Raw genomic sequence first — 26,266 nt, 5'->3', positions numbered from 1 at the left:
AGAACTGAATTTGATGAAATTAGATAAGAGACTTTAATAACATGAAAAACATTTCCCCAAATACTAAACAAAGATGTTTCTGTGACTCTCTTTTTATAGAGTTTAATGGTGCTGAAAGCCACTTCCTATTCCAAGTATTCAAGACTAGAAGGAGCATTCTGATTAGAATCCTGCAGACCAGTGAATAATGAATAGGAGGCCCAACCTGAATGGGTCTGGAGGACCAAGGTTCATCGGTGTTCCGCTGCTCTGTCCTTCTAACAGAGTGCTGCTGGAGAGAGAAGAGGTCAGCCAGGCCCCAGTGATGGCCTCCTCTTTCAGGCCCTCAGCGTTCCCCTCCCTGCATGTTGTACCCCGTGCTCCCCCTCCTGACGAAATCAGGCCCAAGAGGCCCACAGCTGCCCACGGAAAGAGGAGAGACCTCCAGTCCCTGGTTCCTGTCCAGGATGGATGTCGTGAGTCTCCCGGTTGGTTTAACAGCAGCAACTCCCAGCTACCTGCCAAAACCAACAGACGCAGGCGCAACAAGGAGCTTTCCTTCACTGAGGTTCTGAAGAACTACAAGCTTCTACCTGATTCCCGGCCCAGCAGCCCAGAGAGCCTGTACCAGAATGAGACAATGATACCTAGAATCCCTGTCAGCATCACTAGACCTGAGGGGAGGCCTAGCAACCCTCTGGGCCCCACTAGACGGCCTGTTAGACCAGTCGGCCTGGTCCAGCCTGATATTCAGCCTTCCAGACCTAAGGGGAGGCCTAGCAACCCTCGGCGAACCACTAGACGGCTTGTTAAACCAGTGGGCCTGGTCCAGCCTGATGTACAGCCTTCCAGACCTGAGTGGAGGCCTAGCAACCCTCTGGGCCCCACTAGACGGCCCGTTAGACCAGTCGGCCTGGTCCAGCAAGATATTCAGCCTTCCAGACCTGAGGGCAACCCTCGGAGCACCACTAGGAGAAAAGTTAAGCCCAGTAATCCTGTGTGTTCCGTTATGCTTGAGTCCCAACCTACCAGTCTTGTGAGCATCACCACCAGCACTGTGGACGTAGTCCAGCCTGAGTCCCGTCCTACCTGCCCTCTGACCCTGGAGGAGGTGGCCCTTTCAGAGTCATGCAGCTTCAGCAACAATGTGTTTGTTCTCTCCGTGCCGAAAGCTGCCCAGCGAGAGGAGGCTGCCAGAGGGAGCAGCAGCCCACCCAGGGATATCATCAGGCCTGAGGCCTTCGTCCAGACAGGACCCCTGCTGGCCAGGAGAGTCCAGAGGGATGCTCCTCCTCCAAAGAAGGTCCCCAAACCCCCGGTGGCCCCCCGGCCCAAACTGCTGCCCTCCCTGGGCCAGGGCAACGTGTCCCTTGTCAGTGCCAACGCCTGGGATGAACGGACCAAGAAGAAGAGAAAGAAAGGTCAGCACTTCTCTTTGTGCAATGACACATTCTGTCTATTGAATATATTGTCAATATTGTATATGTTGTTTGCTGATGTACAACCAGGAAGATGATTTTCATGTTTTTAAACATTCATAAATGAATTACTAATAAATGAATGTAACCTAATGTAATGTAATTTAAAGGAGTCAGAGTCCAGAGGTCTAGCCTGGGTCTGAGGCATATCCCCCGTGACCTAGAGCTGGCCATGATGAGACCCCGTCTGGTCAGGTCAGCCGTTCCCTCCCAGCAGCCCTACCAGCCGTGGGACGACGAGGACGAGGTGGACATCTACGCCCTGAGGCGTACAGCCTACATGTGCCCCATGTACGACCAGGAGGAGAGCAGCGTCAGGGGCAACAAGAGGGTGTCAGTGGAGGACCTGGACAACATACCTTTCAGAAGGAAGATCACCTTGTGTTATTTCATGGGGGGTCGCAGGGTCATGCTGCCAAAAGACTACTAACTCCACCCCCCTCAATTTCCACAACAACCCCCCTTTGTCCCAGACAGCGAAGAACAGGACACACACAGAGAGACAGAGTGGACACCAACAGGGCCATCAGAGGGACAGAGACCCTCTCAGTTGCTGTCTCCCCTCATCTCTGATACACCAGACTGGGCTGTCCTCTGTCTCCCCTCATCTCTGATACACCAGACTGGGCTGTCCTCTACCACACTCACCTCTTCTCCCCCAAGAGGACCCCTGCTCCCTGACTCCCCTCCCCACTACTCCCCGTAGAGTACCGGTGTACCCTGCCTCCCCTCCCCACTACTCCCCCTAGAGTACCGCTGCACCCTGCCTCCCCTCCCTAATACTCCCCCTAGAGTACCGCTGCACCCTGCCTCCCCTCCCCACTACTCCCCCTAGAGTACCGCTGCTCCCTGCCTCCCCTCCCCACTACTCCCCCTAGAGTACTGCTGCCCCCTGTCTCCCCTCCCCACTACTCCCCCTAGAGTACCGCTGCACCCTGCCTCCCCTCCCCACTACTCCCCCTAGAGTACCGCTGCCCCCTGTCTCCCCTCCCCACTACTCCCCCTAGAGTACCGCTGCACCCTGCCTCCCCTCCCCACCACTCCCCCTAGAGTACCGCTGCTCCCTGCCTCCACTCCCCACTACTCCCCCTAGAGTACCGCTGCACCCTGCCTCCCCTCCCCACCACTCCCCCTAGAGTACCGCTGCTCCCTGCCTCCACTCCCCACTACTCCCCCTAGAGTACCGCTGCCCCCTGCCTCCCCTCACTCCCCTCTGTATCTGTGTCATCTTGGTGGGCTGTTCGTGTGTCTTGTTGTGTTTATTTATTAAATGTATTCCCTTCCAGAACTTTCTTCCTGACTCTCAGTGTACATCGTTACACCTTCACTTTTCCCTGAGGCATTACAGAAATAAAAACAAACCACTGAAGAAAATACAAAATTTGAGTGTTTTGAGTGAGTTTTGAGTAGAGACACTGATGAATGTTAATTAGACGATGATACAGGATAAAACATGTCATAACTGACAGGATAAATTACATGGATAAAATTCAACCATCAAAACTGAGAACAACTTTAAAATAAAGGGGAAGTTTATTCATGGTATTATTACTGATCCATTGTAGATTATCCTACATGTCAATCAAACTGTGCTGTGAGAATCATATTGCCTCCTAGACTCTCAGGCTTGTGTTCCAAATGGTTCCCTATTCCCTATGGGCCCTGGTTAAAAGTAGTGCACTACATAGGGTTAAAGGGTACCATGTGGGTCACAGGCCAAGCCAGACACACAGGAGACACACAGGACTCAGGACATCACATTACATACATACACATGGGCAACAGCATCTTTTATCAACAATACAGCATCATGAGGACAGTTACCACATGATGATATGACATCATTAGAGCATCACTGTCAAAGTGAAAGGGACAGACTGATAAATAACACCACTTAGAAAATCACTAGACAGTAACATCTGACAGTAGTGTTTAATGTCCAGCAGCAATACTAGTAGTATCCCATCCTATTATTCTCAATGATGCATTTTATAATCATTTCATTCATCACTAAAGGCATTTGAATTAGAAAGAAGAGATTATGCCATGAAAAATATAATAATTTAATGCATGAATTTAGCTGAAAACTATAAACCATCATAAGTCTTTGGAGTCAAACAGTAAAACTCAGATGAAAGACACCTTGGAGATCCTGATATCAACACATTGTAACGTTGTTCCTTCTAACAGAATGGCTGTTCCACCTAGTAGTCCATCACATTGTAACGTTGTTCCTTCTAACAGAATGACTGTTCCACCTAGTAGTCCATCACATTGTAACGTTGTTCCTTCTAACAGAATGACTGTTCCACCTTGTAGTCAATCACATTATAACGTTGTTCCTTCTAACAGAATGACTGTTCCACCTAGTAGTCCAACACATTGTAACATTGTTCCTTCTAACAGAATGGCTGTTCCACCTAGTAATCCATCACATTGTAACGTTGTTCCTTCTAACAGAATGACTGTTCCACCTAGTAGTCCAACACATTTTAACGTTGTTCCTTCTAACAGAATGACTGTTCCACCTAGTAGTCCAACACAGAAGTAGGTGGTCAGTAATGGTTCTTGTTTTGCAGTAAGCCAACTAAGTCAACTGGTTTAGTAAGTCTTAGATTGCATATATGATATGTGACTTGAAGGTTTTTCCTGAAGCAGTCCATCCATTTCCAACAGTGAAAACCCAGCCCACATTTAATAGTAGATACTTGATGTGTTTGTGGTGCGTAGACCAAAGACTGATGAGTTATGAACAGAACAATGTGGAAGTTGAGTCCATTGTGTTTATCCATCCTTCAGCAGCCAGCCAGCCTCCAGTTGATTCATCACCATCCTGCAATGTCATATTTCAACCAGCAGGGGTCACTGATTCTACTATCTGAATTGTATCACTGTTCAAAGATGCCTCTGCCTTATCCAAGGTTCATCCTCCATTTCATGGCTTAAGGTAAACAGACAACACATGCATGAATCCAGATTATTATTTTATCAAAACCATTTATAAAACACATCATCCACAGACTGATAGTCTTCCATGGTCTTATTGCAAAGTCAAGTCCTTTGGAATCGTATTGGAGATACTGGAACTTTCCACGGTCAAATAAAGCATGTTTCCTTTTGCATAGAAACACTAGAATGTTCTCTTATCAGACACTGAAGAAGAAGAAACCAAAAAGCCCTTTCATGGTTTTAGAACGGTTGTCCAAAGAAGAACAACTTTGGTGTTTGAAAGACATCAAACATCTGAAGTCAACAGCTCTCTGTGATTGTAAAGTCATCAGACATGGAGTCAGTCAACAGCTCTCTGTGATTGTAAAGTCATCAAACATGGAGTCAGTCAACAGCTCTCTGTGATTGTAAAGTCATCAAGCATGGAGTCAGTCAACAGCTCTCTGTGATTGTAAAGTCATCAGACATGGAGTCAGTCAACAGCTCTCTGTGATTGTAAAGTCATCAAGCATGGAGTCAGTCAACAGCTCTCTGTGATTGTAAAGTCATCAAGCATGGAGTCAGTCAACAGCTCTCTGTGATTGTAAAGTCATCAAGCATGGAGTCAGTCAACAGCTCTCTGTGATTGTAAAGTCATCAGACATGGAGTCAGTCAACAGCTCTCTGTGATTGTAAAGTCATCAAACATGGAGTCAGTCAACAGCTCTCTGTGATTGTAAAGTCATCAAACATGGAGTCAGTCAACAGCTCTCTGTGATTGTAAAGTCATCAAGCATGGAGTCAGTCAACAGCTCTCTGTGATTGTAAAGTCATCAAACATGGAGTCAGTCAACAGCTCTCTGTGATTGTAAAGTCATCAAGCATCTGAAGTCAACATCTCTCTGTGATTGTAAAGTCATCAAGCATGGAGTCAGTCAACAGCTCTCTGTGGTTGTAAAGTCATCAAGCATCTGAAGTCAACAGCTCTCTGTGGTTGTAAAGTCATCAAACATGGAGTCAGTCAACAGCTCTCTGTGATTGTAAAGTCATCAAACATGGAGTCAGTCAACAGCTCTCTGTGGTTGTAAATTCATCAAACATGGAGTCAGTCAACAGCTCTCTGTGATTGTAAAGTCATCAAACATGGAGTCAGTCAACAGCTCTCTGTGGTTGTAAAGTCATCAAGCATGGTGTCAGTCAACAGCTTATTCCTCTCAGTCCATCAGCCAAAATGATCAATATCATAACTTAAATCATATAGTCATATTGATTGATAAAGATAACGCAAGCAGTAGCAGGCATGCTAAGATCAGGCATTCTGGAACATTCTAGAGAGATTTCCAGAGGGGGCGGGGTTTAGGCTAGGTAGCTGTCTGTCTGTCATCGGAAGACCAGCGTGGAGGCCTTGAGACAGGTGAAGGAGGCAGTGAGACAGGTGAGGAAGAGAGAAACAGACAGGTAGATCTGCGATGCTCCTCCACACTCCTTGGCGTTTTCCTGAAATCAATCGTTAACACAGTTACAGCCAGTGGTATAATGAACACTACTTAATAAGGCTATTAAGTTCACATTTTTGATCTTAGAATAACAAAAACTCAGCTTGAAATTAAAGGAGCTATGAGAATAGTACAGCACATGTTCTCTTCTGATGTCAATCCATCCACTTGAAGTGAGGTTATTGGGAAGCAGTGGACCAATACGGGGTGCTGACCTGAGGGTGATAGGCGTGGCAGGACTCGGGTCTCCTACGGACCTTCTGAGATTTCATCCTGTCACACTTTACTGAGGCATTATGTACACAGAGGTCAAGGGCACCAACACACGTAACAACAAGGAGTATCTGTTACAATACCAACACACTAAACAACAACAAGGAGTATCTGTTACAATACCAACACACGTAACAACAACAAGGAGTATCTGTTACAATACCAACACACTAAACAACAACAAGGAGTATCTGTTACAATACCAACACACTAAACAACAACAAGGAGTATCTATGTTACAATACCAACACACTAAACAACAACAATGAGTATCTATGATATAATATCAACACACTAAACAACAACAAGGAGTATCTATGATATAATATCAACACACTAAACAACAACAAGGAGTATCTATGATATAATACCAACACACTAAACAACAACAAGGAGTATCTATGATACAATACCAACACTATAAACTGGGTAGTTCGAGCCCTGAATTCTGATTGGCTGACAGCCGTGGTATATCAGGCCGTATATAACGTGTATGACAAAACATTTATTGTTACTGCTTTAATTACACTGGTAACCAGTTTATAATCACGATAAGGCACCTCGTGGGTTTGTGGTATATGGCATTGCATTGTGCTAAGAACAGCCCTTAGCCGTGTTATATTGGTCATATACCACACCCCCTAGGTCGTTATTGCTTAAATAGTCTATATGCCAGGGGGATAGGGTCAGTCTGTCATATCTGGTGCAATTCTATATGCAGTGTGTGTGTGTGTGTGCAGGGTCAACCACATGAAAGCAGCCCTGTCTGGGTATGAGACCCTGACACCCCTACTGACAGATTGGCTGATGATGCAGCTCACACAGCACAGCTCATTATGGTGTGTGTTGTTCATGAAGGAATGTATGAGTGTATGACTGGCTTAATGCTTTACTACAGCTGGACTCTGTCAGAGTGATAAGACTCTACTCTCAATATGATCTACATAACCAATATAGACCATGTTCTCTCTGTCTCCCTCTCTCTCTCTCTCTCTCTCTCTCTCTCTCTCTCTCTCTCTCTCTCTCTCTCTCTCTCGCTCTCTCGCTCTCGCTCTCCTGTCCTCGCTCTCCCTCTCTTCTTCTCTCCCTCTCTTCTTTTCTCCCTCTCTCTTCTTCTCTCCCTCTCTCTTCTTCTAGCCCCTCCCTCCCTCTCTCTCTCTCTCTCTCTCTCTCTCTCTCTCTCGCTCTCCTCGCTCTCCTGTCCTCGCTCTCCCTCTCTTCTTCTCTCCCTCTCTTCTTTTCTCCCTCTCTCTTCTTTTCTCCCTCTCTCTTCTTCTCTCCCTCTCTCTTCTTCTAGCCCCTCCCTCCCTCCCTCCCTCCCTATCCCTCTCTCTCTCCCTCCCCCCAACACCTGCTATTTCGACCTCTGAATGCTCGGCTATGACCCTGCAGGTCATTTATGAGGAGAGTTTAGGAAGATACTGCTCCTCACAGCGTAAAACAGCAATTCATAACTGGTTGAAATGAACGATGTCTGAAATAAATATAATAAGAGAAGTGATTTGTCTGATACATGACTAATGAACTGCTTATTCATAGATATCAAATCCCATTTCCACAACACCATTATAATTATATCAATCACTGTCTGTGTCAGAGAGAGTGAACCAGTAAGATAGCTCTTCATGTTAAAGGATATATTTCACTTCCTTGGGTTCCATGGTGATAGCGGGGTACTGACGGGAACAGTCACAGTCTGCCTGTACCACCAACATCAGCAGGTTACTGTCAGGGACAGCCTGGGTTACAAACATCCTGGAACACACACACACAGAACAGTTAAGACACAGACACAGAGATAGAGAGAGGTAGAGAGAGAGAGGTAGAGAGAGAGAGAGAGAGAGAGAGAGAGAGGTAGAGAGAGAGAGAGAGGTAGAGAGAGAGAGAGAAAGAGAGAGATGCAGAGAGAGAGAGAGGTAGAGAGAGAGAGAGGTAGAGAGAGAGAGAGAGAGAGGTAGAGAGAGAGAGAGCGAGAGAGAGAGGTAGAGAGAGAGAGAGAGAGGGGTAGAGAGAGAGAGAGAGAGAGAGAGAGGGGTAGAGAGAGAGAGGGGTAGAGAGAGAGGGGTAGAGAGAGAGAGGGGTAGAGAGAGAGAGGGGGGTAGAGAGAGAGAGAGAGAGAGAGAGAGAGAAGGGTAGAGAGAGAGCAAGAGAGAGAGAGAGAGAGAGGGGTAGAGAGAGAGAGAGGTCCTGGGGCTCTGTTCACAAACACAAACACACCCCACAGAGCCCCAGGACAGCAGCACAATTAGACCCAAACAAATCATGAGAAAACAAAAAGATAATTACTTGACACATTGGAAAGAATTAACAAAAAAACAGAGCAAACTAAAATGCTATTTGGCCCTAAACAGAGAGTACACAGTGGCAGAATACCTGTCCACTGTGACTGACCCAAACTTAAGGAAAGCTTTGACTATGTACAGACTTAGTGAGCATAGCCTTGCTATTGAGAAAGGCCGGCGTAGACAGACCTGGCTCTCAAGAGAAGACAGGCTATATGCTCACTGCCCACAAAATGAGGTGGAAACTGAGCTGCACTTCCTAACCTTCTGCCAAATGTATGACCATATTAGAGACACATATTTCCCTCAGATTACACAGATCCACAAAGAATTCGAAAACAAATCCAATTTTGATAAACTCCAATATCTACTGGGTGAAATTCCACAGTGTGCCATCACAGCAGCAAGATTTGTGACCTGTTGCCACAAGAAAAGGGAAAATCACATTGTAGGATTTTTAATGAATTTATTTGCAAATTATGGTGGAAAATAAGTATTTGGTCACCTACAAACAAGCAAGATTTCTGTCTCTCACAGACCTGTAACTTCTTCTTTAAGAGGCTCCTCTGTCCTCCACTCGTTACCTGTATTAAAAGCACCTGTTTGAACTTGTTATCAGTATAAAAGACACCTGTCCATAACCTCAAACAGTCACACTCCAAACTTCACTATGGCCAAGACCAAAGAGCTGTCAAAGGACACCAGAAACAAAATTGTAGACCTGCACCAGGCTGGGAAGACTGAATCTGCAATAGGTAAGCAGCTTGGTTTGAAGAAATCAACTGTGGGAGCAATTATTAGGAAATGGAAGACACACAAAATCTCACCCCGTGGGGTCAAAATGATCACAAGAACGGTGAGTAAAAATCCCAGAACCACACGGGGGGACCTAGTGAATGACCTGCAGAGAGCTGGGACCAACGTAACAAAGCCTACCATCAGTAACACACTACGCCGCCAGGGACTCAAATCCTGCAGTGCCAGACGTGTCCCCCTGCTTCAGCCAGTACATGTCCAGGCCCGTCTGAAGTTTGCTAGAGAGCATTTTGATGATCCAGAAAAAGATTGGGAGAATGTCATATGGTCAGATCAAACCAAAATATTACTTTTTGGTAAAAACTCAACTCGTCGTGTTTGGAGGACAAAGAATGCTGAGTTGCATTCAAAGAACACTATACCTACTGTGAAGCATGGGGTGGAAACATCATGCTTTGGGGCTGTTTTTCTGCAAAGGGACCAGGATGACTGATCCGTGTAAAGGAAAGAATGAATGGGGCCATGTATCGTGAGATTTTGAGTGAAAACCTCCTTCCATCAGCAAGGGCATTGAAGATGAAACGTGGCTGGCCTAGCCAGTCTCCAGATCTCAACCTCATAGAAAATCTTTGGAGGGAGTTGAAAGTCCGTGTTGCCCAGCAACAGCCTCAAAACATCACTGCTCTAGAGGAGATCTGCATGGAGGAATGGGCCAAAATACCAGCAACAGTGTGTGAAAACCTTGTGAAGATTTACAGATAACGTTTGACCTCTGTCATTGCCAACAAAGGGTATATAACAAAGTATTGAGATAAACTTTTGTTATTGACCAAATACTTATTTTCCACCATAATTTGCAAATAAATTCATTAAAAATCCTATAGACAGATGACAGGAGAGGTATTGTAAAAACACCAGTTCTGGGATACAAAGTCTCCTCTTCTCAGAACTGGAGTCATAATATTTTACTTTACTGCTGAGGGTGTAGAGAGACAGACGGGCGGGCGGACGGACGGACGGACAGACCGACAGACAGACCACCAATCAGAGACCACTATGATGACAAACAAAATGATGACCACCAATCAGAGACCGCTATGATGACACACCAAATGATGACCACCAATCAGAGACTGCTATGATGACACACCAAATGATGACCACCAATCAGAGACCACTATGATGACACACCAAAATGATGACCACCAATCAGAGACCACTATGATGACACACCAAATGATGACCACCAATCTCAGACCACTATGATGACACACCAAATGATGACCACCAATCAGAGACCACTATGATGACACACCAAATGATGACCACCAATCAGAGACCACTATGATGACACACCAAATGATGACCACCAATCAGAGACCACTATGATGACACACCAAATGATGACCACCAATCAGAGACCACTATGATGACACACCAAATGATGACCACCAATCAGAGACCACTATGATGACACACCAAATGCATTTGATGGATCCTTTTGGTCTTCTTCTAATTCCTCTTAAAGGGACAGTAATCCAAAAGTAATCAGATTACATGACTGAGTTTGTGTAATCCAGAAATGTCATTATTGATTACAATTTTGGACAGGTAACAAGTAACTGTAACACACACTTTATTACAAACAAACACAATGAAACACTGCCACCTAGTGTTCATTGAACAGTTTAGTGGTATGAACGGATGCACACTTCCACCATTCTATTGTCTGGTCGGGACTTTAATCTATGGATTAATCTAAGATCCTAAATGAATGTGTAATCTCTGGATAAACATAGTTTGTGTACGATAGAGTATACAGTGTATATTCATTTTGATTCACACACATCTCAATACAATGTGAGTGTTTTATTTTTTTTACAACTTGACTAGGAATCCCCCTTCCCCTTTCATTAGACACTCATTATTTTTGTTATATCCCATTTCCACCAGATGGGGGCGCTGGAACACCTCAAACCGCTGTTCCCCATTTAGATGAAATTGAGATGACCTTTGCTAAACCCCTCAACAGAAACATCTCTCTCTCTCTCTCTCTCTCTCTCTCTCTCTCTCTCTCTCTCTCTCTCTCTGTCTCTCTCTGTCTCTCTCTCTCTCTCTCTCTATCTCTCTATCTCTCTGTCTCTCTCTGTCTCTCCCTCTCTCTCTCTGTCTCTCTCTCTCTCTCTCTCTCTACCCCTCTCTCTCTCTCTCTCTCTCTCTCTCTCTCTCTCTCTCTCTCTCTCTGTCTCTCTCTCTCTCTCTCTCTCTACCCCTCTCTCTCTCTCTCTCTCTCTCTCTCTCCCTCCCTCCCTCCCTCATCTTCAGACTAGTGGCTGCCTGTCAGAAGAGACAGGAGTCATGGGTATGGATGGGATGAGAGATACATGGAGGTAGAGAGATAAAGAGCTGATACGCAGAGACAGAAGATAATCTCAGAAAAAAATAATCAGGAAGTGATTTACTCTAAGAGAGATTTCAGAGGACTGAGACTGTGTGACTCAAGCTGTGGGATTTATATAAAGAAGCTATAGCTGTAGCTTCTGGAATTTGTATGATTATTTTGCTTATATAAAATATATTTTCATGCTTTTGTCATTTGTATAAATGATGTTGTTAACTTTTTAAAAAATGACAGAAAAAGTGTGTGTGTGTGTGTGCATGGCCGCGTGTGTGTTCTTACTTCTGACAGCGTCCACACTTAATGAGGCTGTTGGTCTCCTTGATGGAGGGCTCGTAGACAAAGCTGGGGTACTCTGTGTCACACGGCTGCAGGATGTCTCCCTTCTTCTTCTGGGCCGACGCTGGGGACAGAGACAACCAATCACCATCACTCATACTAACGTGAGTGATGGAGAGCCAATCACCATCACTCACAATAACGTACACACTTATGGGATAGGACATTGTATGACGAACATTATTATGTTAAAAAAAATAAAATGTAAAATAAAATAAAATAAAATTTATTTAACTAGACAAGTCAGTTAAGAACAAATTATTATTTACAACGACGGCCCACCCCGGGCCCACCCCGGGCGCTGGGCCAATTGTGCACCAACCCTATGAGAATCACGGCCGGATGTGATACAGCCTGGATTCGAACCAGGGACTACAGTGACACTTCTTGTACTGAGATGCAGTGTCTTAGACCACTGAGCCACTCGGGAGCCCAACATGAGTCGCAAGCAACCCTTAACCCCTTCTCCGAACTCCATCCAGCCCATACACCTTGTTGGTTCATTTACAATGACAAACACTGAAGGACTAGGAGCTAAGGGAAAGGACTAGGAGCTAAGGGAAAGGACTAGGAGCTAAGGGAAAGGACTAGGAGCTAAGGGAAAGGACTAGGAGCTAAGGGAAAGGACTAGGAGCTAAGGGAAAGAACTAGGAGCTAAGAGAAAGGACTAGGAGCTAAGGGAAAGGACTAGGAGCTAAGAGAAAGAACTAGGAGCTAAGGGAAAGGACTAGGAGCTAAGGGAAAGGACTAGGAGATAAGGGAAAGGACTGGGCCGTGTTTTGGACCAGACCACAGTGTATTTCCATGCAGAGATACCAGGCAGTCGTCACTGTATGGGACTGGAACAGAGTTTATAACAGATAGATTGTTCTAATAAGTGATGATAGAGTCTGTGTATATAACAGCTGTCATAACAGCATATCAACTCATGGAGATCGACATCTTAATGACTGTGGACAAGGATACACTTTCAAGATGACTCTTGAATTATTTACTAACTGTCATTACTGTGAATTTTTCTGACCCTGATCAACTTTAAATAGATTATATAGATGAGATAGATACAGTACATCCTCTGATCATCTGTTGCCACACAAAACACGCGCGCACACACACACACACACACACACACACACACACACACACACACACACACACACACACACACACACACACACACACACACACACACACACACACACACACACCCACCCACCCCCACACACACACACACACACACACACACACCCCCACACACACACCCACCCACCCACACACACACCCAATAGGTTTAATCTGTACCTTTGAAGCCAGGCTTGGCTGGGTGGGAGGAATGAGGTGGTGAGAATGATTGACAGGTGATGATGAGGATGATATTGATGATGGTGATAGAGACATGGGTAAGTGTGGTCAGGACAGGAGACAACATGAGAGACACAGATTGGGACATTGAAGCCAAACAGTGCAACACAACACACGGAAGCTGAATGAGATGAATAGGAATGAATACTCTTTACTGGACTGTGTTACCTTCAGCAAAGCGGTCAGAGTGCCAGAGACCACAGATGTTGAACTCCAGTAAAAACCTACAGAGAGGGAAGGAGAAAGAAAGAAGATGAGTGAAAGAGAACGCGAGAGAGAGGGAGAGAAGGAGTGGAGAGAGGGAGAAGGAGTGATGAGATAGAGGGAGAGAGAGAAGGAGTGATTGAACAAAGGAGAGAGGGAGAGAAGGAGTGATGGAGAGAGGTAGGGAAGGAGTGATGGAGTGATGGAGAGAGGAAGAGAAGGAGTGATGGAGAGAGGGAGGGAAGGAGTGATGGAGAGAGGGAGAGAAGGAGTGATGGAGAGAGGGAGAGAAGGAGTGAAAGAGAGATGGAGGGAGGAAGAGAAGGAGTGATGGAGTGAAGGAGAGAAGGAGAGAAGGAGCGAAGGACAGAAGGAGAGAAGAGAGAGAGAGCCATACATACAGAACAGGTGAGAGTAAATTGTAATGGCTCTTGAGAATTAACTAGCTACCAGCAGCCAACGACCTCTGATCTCTCTGACACACTTACAGCAGGAAGTTGGTGAGGAACCACTTTAGAGCAGCCGCCAGACCATAGAAGGGCTGTAGAGAGGAGAGAGAGAGAGAGAGAGGGGGGGAGGGAGAGAGGGAGAGCAATATAGAGATAGATCAAGAAAATAATGAAGAAAGAGAGCGAGAGAGAGAGCGAGAGAGCGAGAGAGCGAGAGAGCGAGAGAGCGAGAGAGAGAGCGAGAGAGAGAGAGAGAGAGAGAGAGAGAGAGAGAGAGAGCAATATAGAGATAGAGAGAGAGAGAGAGAGAGAGAGATTGAGAGAAACATTTGTCACAAAGTGCTTCACAGTGACCCAGTCTAGACTTCAAATGAGCATGCAGCCACACAGTATGCGAAAAAGAAAGATACACAACACAGAATGACTCTCAGAGAAACAAGAGAGGGGAAGTGGATTCAGTGCTGAGGGATGAGACGTCTGCTGTGAATAACCTCTCTTTTCAAATCACTGACACTAGGCATCAATTCACACCCACAGCATCTCCTACCAGATCAGTAATCAGTGGTGGAAATCTAACAGCTAAAAATATATACTTAAGTATCAACAGTAAAAGTCTAAATCATTTCAAATGTATTATATTAAGCAAACCAGACATTTCTTTTCTAACAGAGAGCCATTGGCACAGTCCAACATTTACAAGGGAAGAGTTTGTGTTTAGTGAGCAGATCAGAGGCAGTGGGGATGACCAGGGATGTTCTCTTGAATTGGACATTTTCCTGTCCTGCTAAGCATTCAACATGTAACTAGTACTTTTGGGTGTCAGGGAAAATGTATGGAGTAAAAAATACACTATTTTCTTTAGGAATGTAGTAAAGTACAGATATAGTAAAGTACAGATACCATAAAAAACACACACATACATACAGTATTCAGACAAACACACACATACAGTATTCAGACAAACACACACACACACACAGTATTCAGACAAACACACACACACATACAGGATTCCGACAAACACACACATACATACAGGATTCAGACAAACACACACACACACACACACACACACACACACACACACACACACACACACACACACACACACACACACACACACACACACACACACACACACACACACACACACACACACACACACACACACACACACACACACACACACACACATACAGTATTCAGACAAACACACACATACATACAGTATTCAGACAAACACACACACACATGCATACAGTATTCAGACGAACACACACACACATACAGTATTCAGACAAACACACACACACATACAGTATTCAGACAAACACACACATACATACAGTATTCAGACGAACACACACACATCCATGAACACACACAGAGACTGTTGTTTACATGTTTACTCACACTAAGAAGGGGTCTGGCGCTGCTGGCAGAATGTCCTCCCATCTTACACATGGCCTGATAGTCGTACAGAGATACCCTGAAGACACACACACAGAGAGACGCACAGAAACAGGTTTGCGTAATGTCCTCTAAAATCAAGCACTCACATTTCTTTGAACTGTTATAGATAGCATCACTTCACTCAGGAGTGTTTCTACATCAGAGACACAGCTGAAAGGTCCTCAACGCAGCTAGATGATGAAAGAGATGGGGATGTCCCCAATGTCACCCTACTGCCTATGGGCCCTGGTCAAAAGTAGTGCACTATGAAGGGAATAGGGTGTACAGTAGATGTAAGAGAAACCCGACCCAGCCAATCAAATCAAAGGGCTAACCCTGTGATGACACACAGTATGGTATGTTACACTAATAACCACAGGCAGATATAGAATAGTTAAAGGTGTTATCATGAGAGAGATATAGAATAGTTAAAGGTGTTATCATGAGAGAGATATAGAATAGTTAAAGGTGTTATCATGAGAGAGATATAGAATAGTTAAAGGTATTATCATGAGATATAGAACAGTTAAAGGTATTATCATGAGATATAGAACAGTTAAAGGTATTATCATGAGATATAGAACAGTTAAAGGTATTATCATGAGATGTAGAACAGTTAAAGGTATTATCATGAGATATAGAACAGTTAAAGGTGTTATCATGAGATATAGAACAGTTAAAGGTATTATCATGAGAGAGATATAGAATAGTTAAAGGTGTTATCATGAGATATAGAACAGTTAAAGGTATTATCATGAGATGTAGAACAGTTAAAGGTATTATCATGAGATATAGAACAGTTAAAGGTATTATCATGAGATATAGAACAGTTAAAGGTGTTATCATGAGATAGATATAGAACAGTTAAAGGTATTATCATAAGATATAGAACAGTTAAAGGTATTATCATGAGATATAGAACAGTTAAAGGTATTATCATGAGATATAGAACAGTTAAAGGTGTTATCATGAGATATAGAATAGTTAAAGGTATTATCATGAGATAGATATAGAACAGTTAAAGGTGTTATCATGAGAGAGATATAGAACAGTTAAAGGTATTATCATGAGATAGATATAGAACAGTTAAAGGTGTTATCATGAGAGAGATATAGAACAGTTAAAGGTATTATCATGAGATATAGAACAGTTAAAGGTATTATCATGAGATATAGAACAGTTAAAGGTGTTATCATGAGATAGATATAGAACAGTTAAAGGTATTATCATAAGATATAGAACAGTTAAAGGTATTATCATGAGATATAGAACAGTTAAAGGTATTATCATGAGATATAGAACAGTTAAAGGTGTTATCATGAGATATAGAATAGTTAAAGGTATTATCATGAGATAGATATAGAACAGTTAAAGGTGTTATCATGAGAGAGATATAGAACAGTTAAAGGTATTATCATGAGATAGATATAGAACAGTTAAAGGTGTTATCATGAGAGAGATATAGAACAGTTAAAGGTATTATCATGAGATATAGAACAGTTAAAGGTATTATCATGAGAGAGATATAGAACAGTTAAAGTTATTATCATGAGATATAGAACAGTTAAAGGTATTATCATGAGAGAGATATAGAATAGTTAAAGGTATTATCATGAGATGTAGAACAGTTAAAGGTATTATCATGAGAGAGATATAGAACAGTTAAAGGTGATATCATGAGAGAGATATAGAACAGTTAAAGGTATTATCATGAGATATAGAACAGTTAAAGGTATTATCATGAGATATAGAACAGTTAAAGGTATTATCATGAGATATAGAACAGTTAAAGGTGTTATCATGAGAGAGATATAGAACAGTTAAAGGTATTATCATGAGAGAGATATAGAATAGTTAAATGTATTATCATGAGATGTAGAACAGTTAAAGGTATTATCATGAGATATAGAACAGTTAAAGGTATTATCATGAGATATAGAACAGTTAAAGGTGTTATCATGAGATATAGAATAGTTAAAGGTATTATCATGAGATATAGAACAGTTAAAGGTATTATCATGAGATATAGAACAGTAGAAGACTATTGTCTTACCTTTTGAACATGCCCATCTTGATAAGGCGTGCCATCACTGAGCCGTCAACTTCTCCAAAGAACCTCCCCACCTAGAGACAGACCGACAGACAGGGAGAAGACCACACTGTCTTTACAATGACACCATTAACATTGTCATACACAACGTTTTTGACAGCATAGTAAATGTAACACACACTATCACATTATATAATACACTACCACATTATATAATACACTACCACATTATTTAATACACTACCACATTATATAATACACTACCACATTATATAATACACTATCACATTATATAATACACTACCACATTATATAATACACTACCACATTATACACTAACTACCACATTATATAATACACTACCACATTATATAATACACTACCACATTATATAATACACTACCACATTATATAATACACTACCACATTATATAATACACTATCACATTATATAATACACTACCACATTATATAATACACTACCACATTATATAGTACACTACCACATTATATAATACACTACCACATTATATAATACACTACCACATTATATAGTACACTACCACATTATATAATACACTATCACATTATATAATACACTACCACATTATATAATACACTACCACATTATATAATACACTACCACATTATATAGTACACTACCACATTATATAATACACTACCACATTATATAATACACTACCACATTATATAATACACTACCACATTATATAATACACTACCACATTATATAATACACTACCACATTATATAATACACTATCACATTATATAATACACTATCACATTATATAGTACACATACACTACCACATTATATAATACACTACCACATTATATAATACACTACCACATTATATAATACACTACCACATTATATAATACACTATCACATTATATAATACACTATCACATTATATAGTACACATACACTACCACATTATATAATACACTACCACATTATATAATACACTACCACATTATATAATACACTACCACATTATATAATACACTACCACATTATATAATACACTACCACATTATATAGTACACATACACTACCACATTGTATAATACACTACCACATTATATAATACACTACCACATTATATAATACACTACCACATTATATAATACACTATCACATTATATAATACACTACCACATTATATAATACACTACCACATTATATAGTACACTATCACATTATATAATACACTATCACATTATATAATACACTATCACATTATATAATACACTATCACATTATATAATACACTACCACATTATATAATACACTACCACATTATATAGTACACATACACTACCACATTATATAGTACACTACCACATTATATAATACACTACCACATTATATAATACACTATCACATTATACACTAACTACCACATTATATAATACACTATCACATTATATAATACACTACCACATTATATAATACACTACCACATTTACTATAATCCTCATCTGTGGTTTATAAACAGTGGTTTATATCCTCCCTCCCTCCCTCCCTCCCTCCCTCCCTCCCTCCCTCCCTCCCTCCCTCCCTCCCTCCCTCCCTCCCTCCCTTCAGTCATAGGAAGTTGTCCTTTCACCTCATTTGGCAAAGTGGAAAACGAAAAACATCTTTCCCCCATTCCCCTCTTCCTTCTCCTCTCCCTCTCTCTCTACCTCTCCCTCTCTCTCTACCTCTACCTCTCCCTCTCTCTCTACCTCTCCCTCTCTCTCTACCTCTCCCTCTCTCTCTCCACCTCTCCCTCTCTCTCTACCTCTCCCTCTCTCTCCACCTCTCCCTCTCTCTCTACCTCTCCCTCTCTCTCTACCTCTCCCTCTCTCTCTACCTCTCCCTCTCTCTCTACCTCTCCCTCCCTCTCTCTACCTCTCCCTCTCTCTCTACCTCTCTCTCTCTCTCTACCTCTCCCTCCCTCTCTCTACCTCTCCCTCTCTCTCTACCTCTCCTTCTCCTCTACCTCTACCTCTCCCTCTCTCTCTACCTCTCCCTCCCTCTCTCTACCTCTCCCTCTCTCTCTACCTCTCCCTCTCTCTCTACCTCTCTCTCTCTCTCTACCTCTACCTCTCCCTCTCTCTCTACCTCTCCCTCTCTCTACCTCTCCCTCCCTCTCTCTACCTCTCCCTCTCTCTCTTCACTTCTCCTCCAGTGAAGTTCCCATCTAGTCCACCGTACAAGTTCAATTATTCATTTTAATCCAGCCAGGCTGTTTTGTACTGTTTTGCTTGGTTGAGTGGTTGATTTCTCACTGGCATGTCACCTGTCACCTGTACTGTATTGCAGTGCTCAGGGTAGAGGTGTATAGAGGACAGCTCATCAGCTGGGTAGAGGTAGAGGTAGAGGTAGAGGTAGAGGTAGAGGTAGAGGTTAGGTGTATAGAGGACAGCTCATCAGCTGGGTAGAGGTAGAGGTAGAGGTGTATGGAGGACAGCTCATCAGCTGGGTAGAGGTAGAGGTAGAGGTTAGGTGTATAGAGGACAGCTCATCAGCTGGGTAGAGGAAGAGGTAGAGGTTAGGTGTATGGAGGACAGTTCATCAGCTGGGTAGAGGTAGAGGTAGAGGTCAGGTGTATAGAGGACAGCTCATCAGCTGGGTAGAGGTAGAGGTAGAGGAATAGGTAGAGGTAGAGGTTAGGTGTATAGAGGACAGCTCATCAGCTGGGTAGAGGTAGAGGTAGAGGTTAGGTGTATGGAGGACAGCTCATCAGCTGGGTAGAGGTAGAGGTAGAGGTCAGGTGTATAGAGGACAGCTCATCAGCTGGGTAGAGGTAGAGGTAGAGGAATAGGTAGAGGTAGAGGTTAGGTGTATAGAGGACAGCTCATCAGCTGGGTAGAGGTAGAGGTAGAGGTCAGGTGTATGGAGGACAGCTCATCAGCTGGGTAGAGGTAGAGGTAGAGGTTAGGTGTATAGAGGACAGCTCATCAGCTGGGTAGAGGAAGAGGTAGAGGTTAGGTGTATGGAGGACAGCTCATCAGCTGGGTAGAGGTAGAGGTAGAGGTCAGGTGTATAGAGGACAGCTCATCAGCTGGGTAGAGGTAGAGGTAGAGGAATAGGTAGAGGTAGAGGTTAGGTGTATAGAGGACAGCTCATCAGCTGGGTAGAGGTAGAGGTAGAGGTTAGGTGTATGGAGGACAGCTCATCAGCTGGGTAGAGGTAGAGGTAGAGGTCAGGTGTATAGAGGACAGCTCATCAGCTGGGTAGAGGTAGAGGTAGAGGAATAGGTAGAGGTAGAGGTTAGGTGTATAGAGGACAGCTCATCAGCTGGGTAGAGGTAGAGGTAGAGGTCAGGTGTATAGAGGACAGCTCATCAGCTGGGTAGAGGTAGAGGTAGAGGTAGAGGTAGAGGTAGAGGTTAGGTGTATAGAGGACAGCTCATCAGCTGGGTAGAGGTAGAGGTAGAGGTTAGGTGTATAGAGGACAGCTCATCAGCTGGGTAGAGGTAGAGGTAGAGGAATAGGTAGAGGTAGAGGTTAGGTGTATGGAGGACAGCTCATCAGCTGGGTAGAGGTAGAGGTAGAGGTCAGGTGTATGGAGGACAGCTCATCAGCTGGGTAGAGGTAGAGGTAGAGGTTAGGTGTATAGAGGACAGCTCATCAGCTGGGTAGAGGTAGAGGTAGAGGAATAGGTAGAGGTAGAGGTTAGGTGTATAGAGGACAGCTCATCAGCTGGGTAGAGGTAGAGGTAGAGGTTAGGTGTATGGAGGACAGCTCATCAGCTGGGTAGAGGTAGAGGTAGAGGTCAGGTGTATAGAGGACAGCTCATCAGCTGGGTAGAGGTAGAGGTAGAGGAATAGGTAGAGGTAGAGGTTAGGTGTATAGAGGACAGCTCATCAGCTGGGTAGAGGTAGAGGTAGAGGTCAGGTGTATAGAGGACAGCTCATCAGCTGGGTAGAGGTAGAGGTAGAGGTAGAGGTAGAGGTAGAGGTTAGGTGTATAGAGGACAGCTCATCAGCTGGGTAGAGGTAGAGGTAGAGGTTAGGTGTATAGAGGACAGCTCATCAGCTGGGTAGAGGTAGAGGTAGAGGAATAGGTAGAGGTAGAGGTTAGGTGTATGGAGGACAGCTCATCAGCTGGGTAGAGGTAGAGGTAGAGGTCAGGTGTATGGAGGACAGCTCATCAGCTGGGTAGAGGTAGAGGTAGAGGTTAGGTGTATAGAGGACAGCTCATCAGCTGGGTAGAGGTAGAGGTAAGGTGTATAGAGGACAGCTAGTGTTTGAGTGACCGTAGCCGTCTCTCCTCTACTAGCCTGCGGTGGACTCTGCTCCACTATTCTACTACCTCTGAGGATTTGTGTTGGGTTCTAGGGCTTTCAGTTTACTAGGACATTTTATTTGAAGGACTCACAAAGTCGTAAAGGAGCAGTCTATACTCATTGAGACCTCTTTGCTAAGTAATATCTCTGGCAGTGTACCATGGGATGTAATGTCCAGTGTGACTGATTGGGTTTGATCTGGGTCATCTGGGCATCACAAGACTGTGTTAGCCCACTGAGCTAAAGACTGTGTTAGCCCACTCATACGTTCATTCATCATTTTATTTGTCATTTTACACTACAGTTTGTGTCTCTGTCTGTGTGTGTGTGTGTGTGTGTGTGTGTGTGTGTGTGTGTGTGTGTGTGTGTGTGTGTGTGTGTGTGTGTGTGTGTGTGTGTGTGTGTGTGTAGTGCCTGCGCGTGCTTCAATTTATGTATGTGGGGATAGACTGTTTCCTGTGACCTATTTTAGTCTGTGTCTGTTTCTCTGTGTCTCTGTGTGTGTGTCTGTGTGTGTGTCTGTGTGTGTGTGCCTGTGTGTGTGTGTTTGTGTGTGTGTGCCTGCAAAGGTGCTTCAATTTAGGTATGTGGGGATAGACTGTTTCCTGTGACCTATTTTAGTTTTAAGGAAGTACTGCTCAAACACACGTTGAAATAGGCTCATATTTGTCCTGTTTTCCACATGTCCAGTGTGAGGTTAAATGGAAATGTGTTTTCTGCACAATCCCACTCTACCTGAGACACCCTCAGAGAGGGGGGTCACGGCCAGCCAATATTGATGGCCCTGGAACAATTAGGGTTAAGTGCCTTGCAGATTGACAGGCTCAGGAACCTTTCGGTTACTGGCCCAACACTCTAGCAACTGGGATACCTGCCGCCCCCACACTGATAAAATATGAACTGAGACAGTTGGCTACAATTACTCCCCCCTCCTCCCTGTTCCACAGGCATAGACACAATACAACTAGGAGACTGAAAGAGTTTTAATTTTAAGACACAGACAGAAAAGTGACAACACAATAACTAGCTGTTTCCCAGGGGCTGTGATTAGGACGCCTCGTTGCTCCTCAGCTGAGAATAACTCATGTTGTGTTTGGTGGGTTTGTGTTTGGTGTGTGTGTGTGTGTGTGTTTGGACCGAGGGGCAGCCAGCCGCCAGGCTGCGTTGGCTGCACCAGTGATCTTCCAACATTCCCTCCATCTTGTGCTAATATCAGTTCATTTTAAGTCTTGGTTCCGATGGTTTAGATTATTTTTTTCTAAGAGATTGTCAGTTGGATCGGCTCTCCACAAGGTTATGTTTAGCTGACCTTTCATATGAAGAACCTTTTCTGACTCAAATAGGATTCTCTCTAGATTGCGCTGATGTCCTAAAGATTTTAAATGGACATTTTGTGATGCTGTATAAAACTTTTAAGGTGCACGTATTTTAACATATCTTACATTGGTTAATCCAAAATGGCTTTTTAAAGCTGTCATGGAAATAAAAGTATTTCCTATGAACAAGTCATTTAGAGTTACTATGCCTTTGTAACAGTATAACTTTAAACCGTCCCCTCGCCCATACCCGGGCGCGAACCAGGGACCCTCTGCACACATCAACAACAGTCACCCACGAAGCATCGTTACCCATCGCTCCACAAAAGCCGCGGCCCTTGCAGAGCAAAGGGGGAACAACTACTTCAAGGTCTCAGAGCAGGTGACGTCACCGATTGAAACGCTATTTAGCGCGCACCGCTAACTAAGCTAGCCGTTTCACATCCGTTACACCTTTAGTTTTCCATGTGGACCAATTTATCAGAGACTTATGGAAAACTATGCAAGGATTGTTCCACCGGGTTCTAGGGAGGGATATTGGTTCTTGTAGAACACGTTTAATTTTCCTCCATATTGTTACAGTGTTCTTAACTATGAGGTTTTTAATAGTTCTTTATCCTTTGAAAATAGACACAAGGAGATTCTGGCGATGGATGAGCACATCTTCAACATGGGCCCAGTGCTCCTCTCTGGTGCATTTAACTACAGTATATGTAGCAAGTAAAAGCCTTGGGTAGCGAGTTGATACAAGGTTAAAACCCCTCTCAGACTTAGGGAGAAGTCAAATGTTTTTAGTTTTCAACATTGGTCAGGGATATCAGGAGATCATCTGTAAACAAGTTTAGTTTATGTTCATGTTTACCAACTGATACCTGTATACGTTTGGATCTTGTCTAATTCTTTCTGCAAGCGGATCGATTGCCAGTGAAAACAGGAGGGGGGAGAAGGGACATCCCTGTCTTGTGCCCCTTTTTAAAGCAATTTCATCAGATCATGTATTATTTGTGATATCTTTTCTTTAGGGGATATACAATATAGAATATTTATTATAAAATGTATTATTTCAGCTGTACAGTTGAAAGCTTCCAAAGTTTTGAATAGAAAAGGTAATTCAAGAGGATCGAAAGCCTTTTCCGCAACAACAGCCATTATTAATGAATCTATATCTTGTATTTTTTTTGCATATTGTATTAAACTGAAACTGGTTCTTGTATTTGTTTGTAAGTGTCTATTTTTAATAAACCGTGTTTGATTGATATGTATATCGTGTAATAAGACTTGTACCACACTATTGCTTATAAACTTACTTATTAATTTATTGTCACAATTCATTAAACTTACAGTTTACTATAATCAGTAGGGGACTCTCCAGATTTCCCTGGTTTTAATATCACTGAAATAACTTTGATACATGGTTTGACGCATGGAACTAGGAAGCGCTGAGTTGAGTGTTGTCATTTGTGTAAATGGACCAGTTCCATCTGTAAATCGTGCCGCCCGAAGGGGGCAGGAAGTAGGACAGGGGATCAAGCATGCTTTCTCATCTCTGTTTCGTGTTGACAGGATCAGCTGGCTTTACCCACCAAGCTTTCCTGCACCACCCACACACACATCCCTACACCCACACACACACCCCTACACACACACACACACACACACACACACACACACACACACAGATTACAACACGAGCATGTGGTAAGCAATATATTACATGGACTGAAGGAGACAATATCCAACCTATCTGGTCTACAGAGAGGATAGATAAGGTGTTTCCTAGATCAACACTATTCTAACATGGACCTGGAAGCCTGGAAGCCTCTACGTCGATACACTGACAATAAAAACCAGCAAAACAATTAGTCAGGAGCCAAGCCCAGTGTAATGGGCCTCTGGTGTGTGTGTGTGTGTGTGTGTGTGTGTGTGTGTGTGTGTGTGTGTGTGTGTGTGTGTGTGTGTGTGTGTGTGTGTGTGTGTGTGTGTGTGTGTGCGTGTGTGTGTGGTGTGTTTTCCCTCGGTCACAGTGGAGAGATTAGACCCTAAATTCCTACAAGGCCTTTCTTCCAGCTCTTGTTTATGGGACACTACAGTTATACACTACTATGGACTGGGACACTACAGTTATACACTACCATGGACTGGGACACTACAGTTATACACTACCATGGACTGGGACACTACAGTTATACACTACCATGGACTGGGACACTACAGTTATACACTACTATGGACTGGGACACTACAGTTATACACTACTATGGACTGGGACACTACAGTTATACACTACTATGGACTGGGACACTACAGTTATACACTACTATGGACTGGGACACTACAGTTATACACTACCATGGACTGGGACACTAAAGTTATACACTACCATGGACTGGGACACTACAGTTATACACTACTATGGACTGGGACACTACAGTTATACACTACTATGGACTGGGACACTACAGTTACACACGACCATGGACTGGGACACTACAGTTACACACTACTATGGACTGGGACACTACAGTTATACACTACCATGGACTGGGACACTACAGTTATACACTACTATGGACTGGGACACTACAGTTATACACTACTATGGACTGGGACACTACAGTTATACACTACTATGGACTGGGACACTACAGTTATACACTACCATGGACTGGGACACTACAGTTATACACTACCATGGACTGGGACACTACAGTTATACACTACAGTTATACACTACTATGGACTGGGACACTACAGTTATACACTACTATGGACTGGGACACTACAGTTATACACTACAGTTATACACTACTATGGACTGGGACACTACAGTTACACACTACCATGGACTGGGACACTACAGTTATACACTACAGTTATACACTACCATGGACTGGGAGACTACAGTTATACACTACTATGGACTGGGACACTACAGTTATACACTACAGTTGTACACTACCATGGACTGGGACACTACAGTTATACACTACTATGGACTGGGACACTACAGTCATACACTACTATGGACTGGGACACTACAGTTATACACTACTATGGACTGGGACACTACAGTTATACACTACTATGGACTGGGACACTACAGTTATACACTACTATGGACTGGGACACTACAGTTATACACTACCATGGACTGGGACACTACAGTTATACACTACTATGGACTGGGACACTACAGTTATACA

The 26,266-nt window shown here is 43.3% G+C and overlaps 1 protein-coding gene across 1 annotated transcript in view; it reads right to left on the bottom strand.

The window, feature by feature from the left end:
* Positions 1-5,390: 5,390 nt before the first annotated feature.
* The window catches only part of LOC139392577 (calcium channel, voltage-dependent, alpha 2/delta subunit 4a), a 273,156-nt gene continuing 252,280 nt past the window's right edge, over positions 5,391-26,266 (bottom strand). Inside the window, exons 31-39 of the mRNA XM_071140645.1 lie at positions 17,450-17,520; positions 15,358-15,433; positions 13,984-14,036; positions 13,460-13,515; positions 13,232-13,249; positions 11,873-11,993; positions 7,794-7,909; positions 6,097-6,179; positions 5,391-5,882 (exon numbers count right to left, since the gene is read on the bottom strand). Of these exons, the coding sequence (XP_070996746.1) occupies positions 5,766-5,882; positions 6,097-6,179; positions 7,794-7,909; positions 11,873-11,993; positions 13,232-13,249; positions 13,460-13,515; positions 13,984-14,036; positions 15,358-15,433; positions 17,450-17,520 (711 nt within the window). The 3' untranslated portion in view covers positions 5,391-5,765. The remainder of the gene's footprint in view (positions 5,883-6,096; positions 6,180-7,793; positions 7,910-11,872; positions 11,994-13,231; positions 13,250-13,459; positions 13,516-13,983; positions 14,037-15,357; positions 15,434-17,449; positions 17,521-26,266) is intronic.

The sequence above is a fragment of the Oncorhynchus clarkii genome, chromosome 33, assembly GCF_045791955.1.
Source record: "Oncorhynchus clarkii lewisi isolate Uvic-CL-2024 chromosome 33, UVic_Ocla_1.0, whole genome shotgun sequence".
Lineage (NCBI taxonomy): Eukaryota > Metazoa > Chordata > Actinopteri > Salmoniformes > Salmonidae > Oncorhynchus > Oncorhynchus clarkii.
The sequence above is the reverse complement of the archived record's forward strand: the minus strand, read 5'-3'. Positions and strand labels throughout refer to the sequence as shown.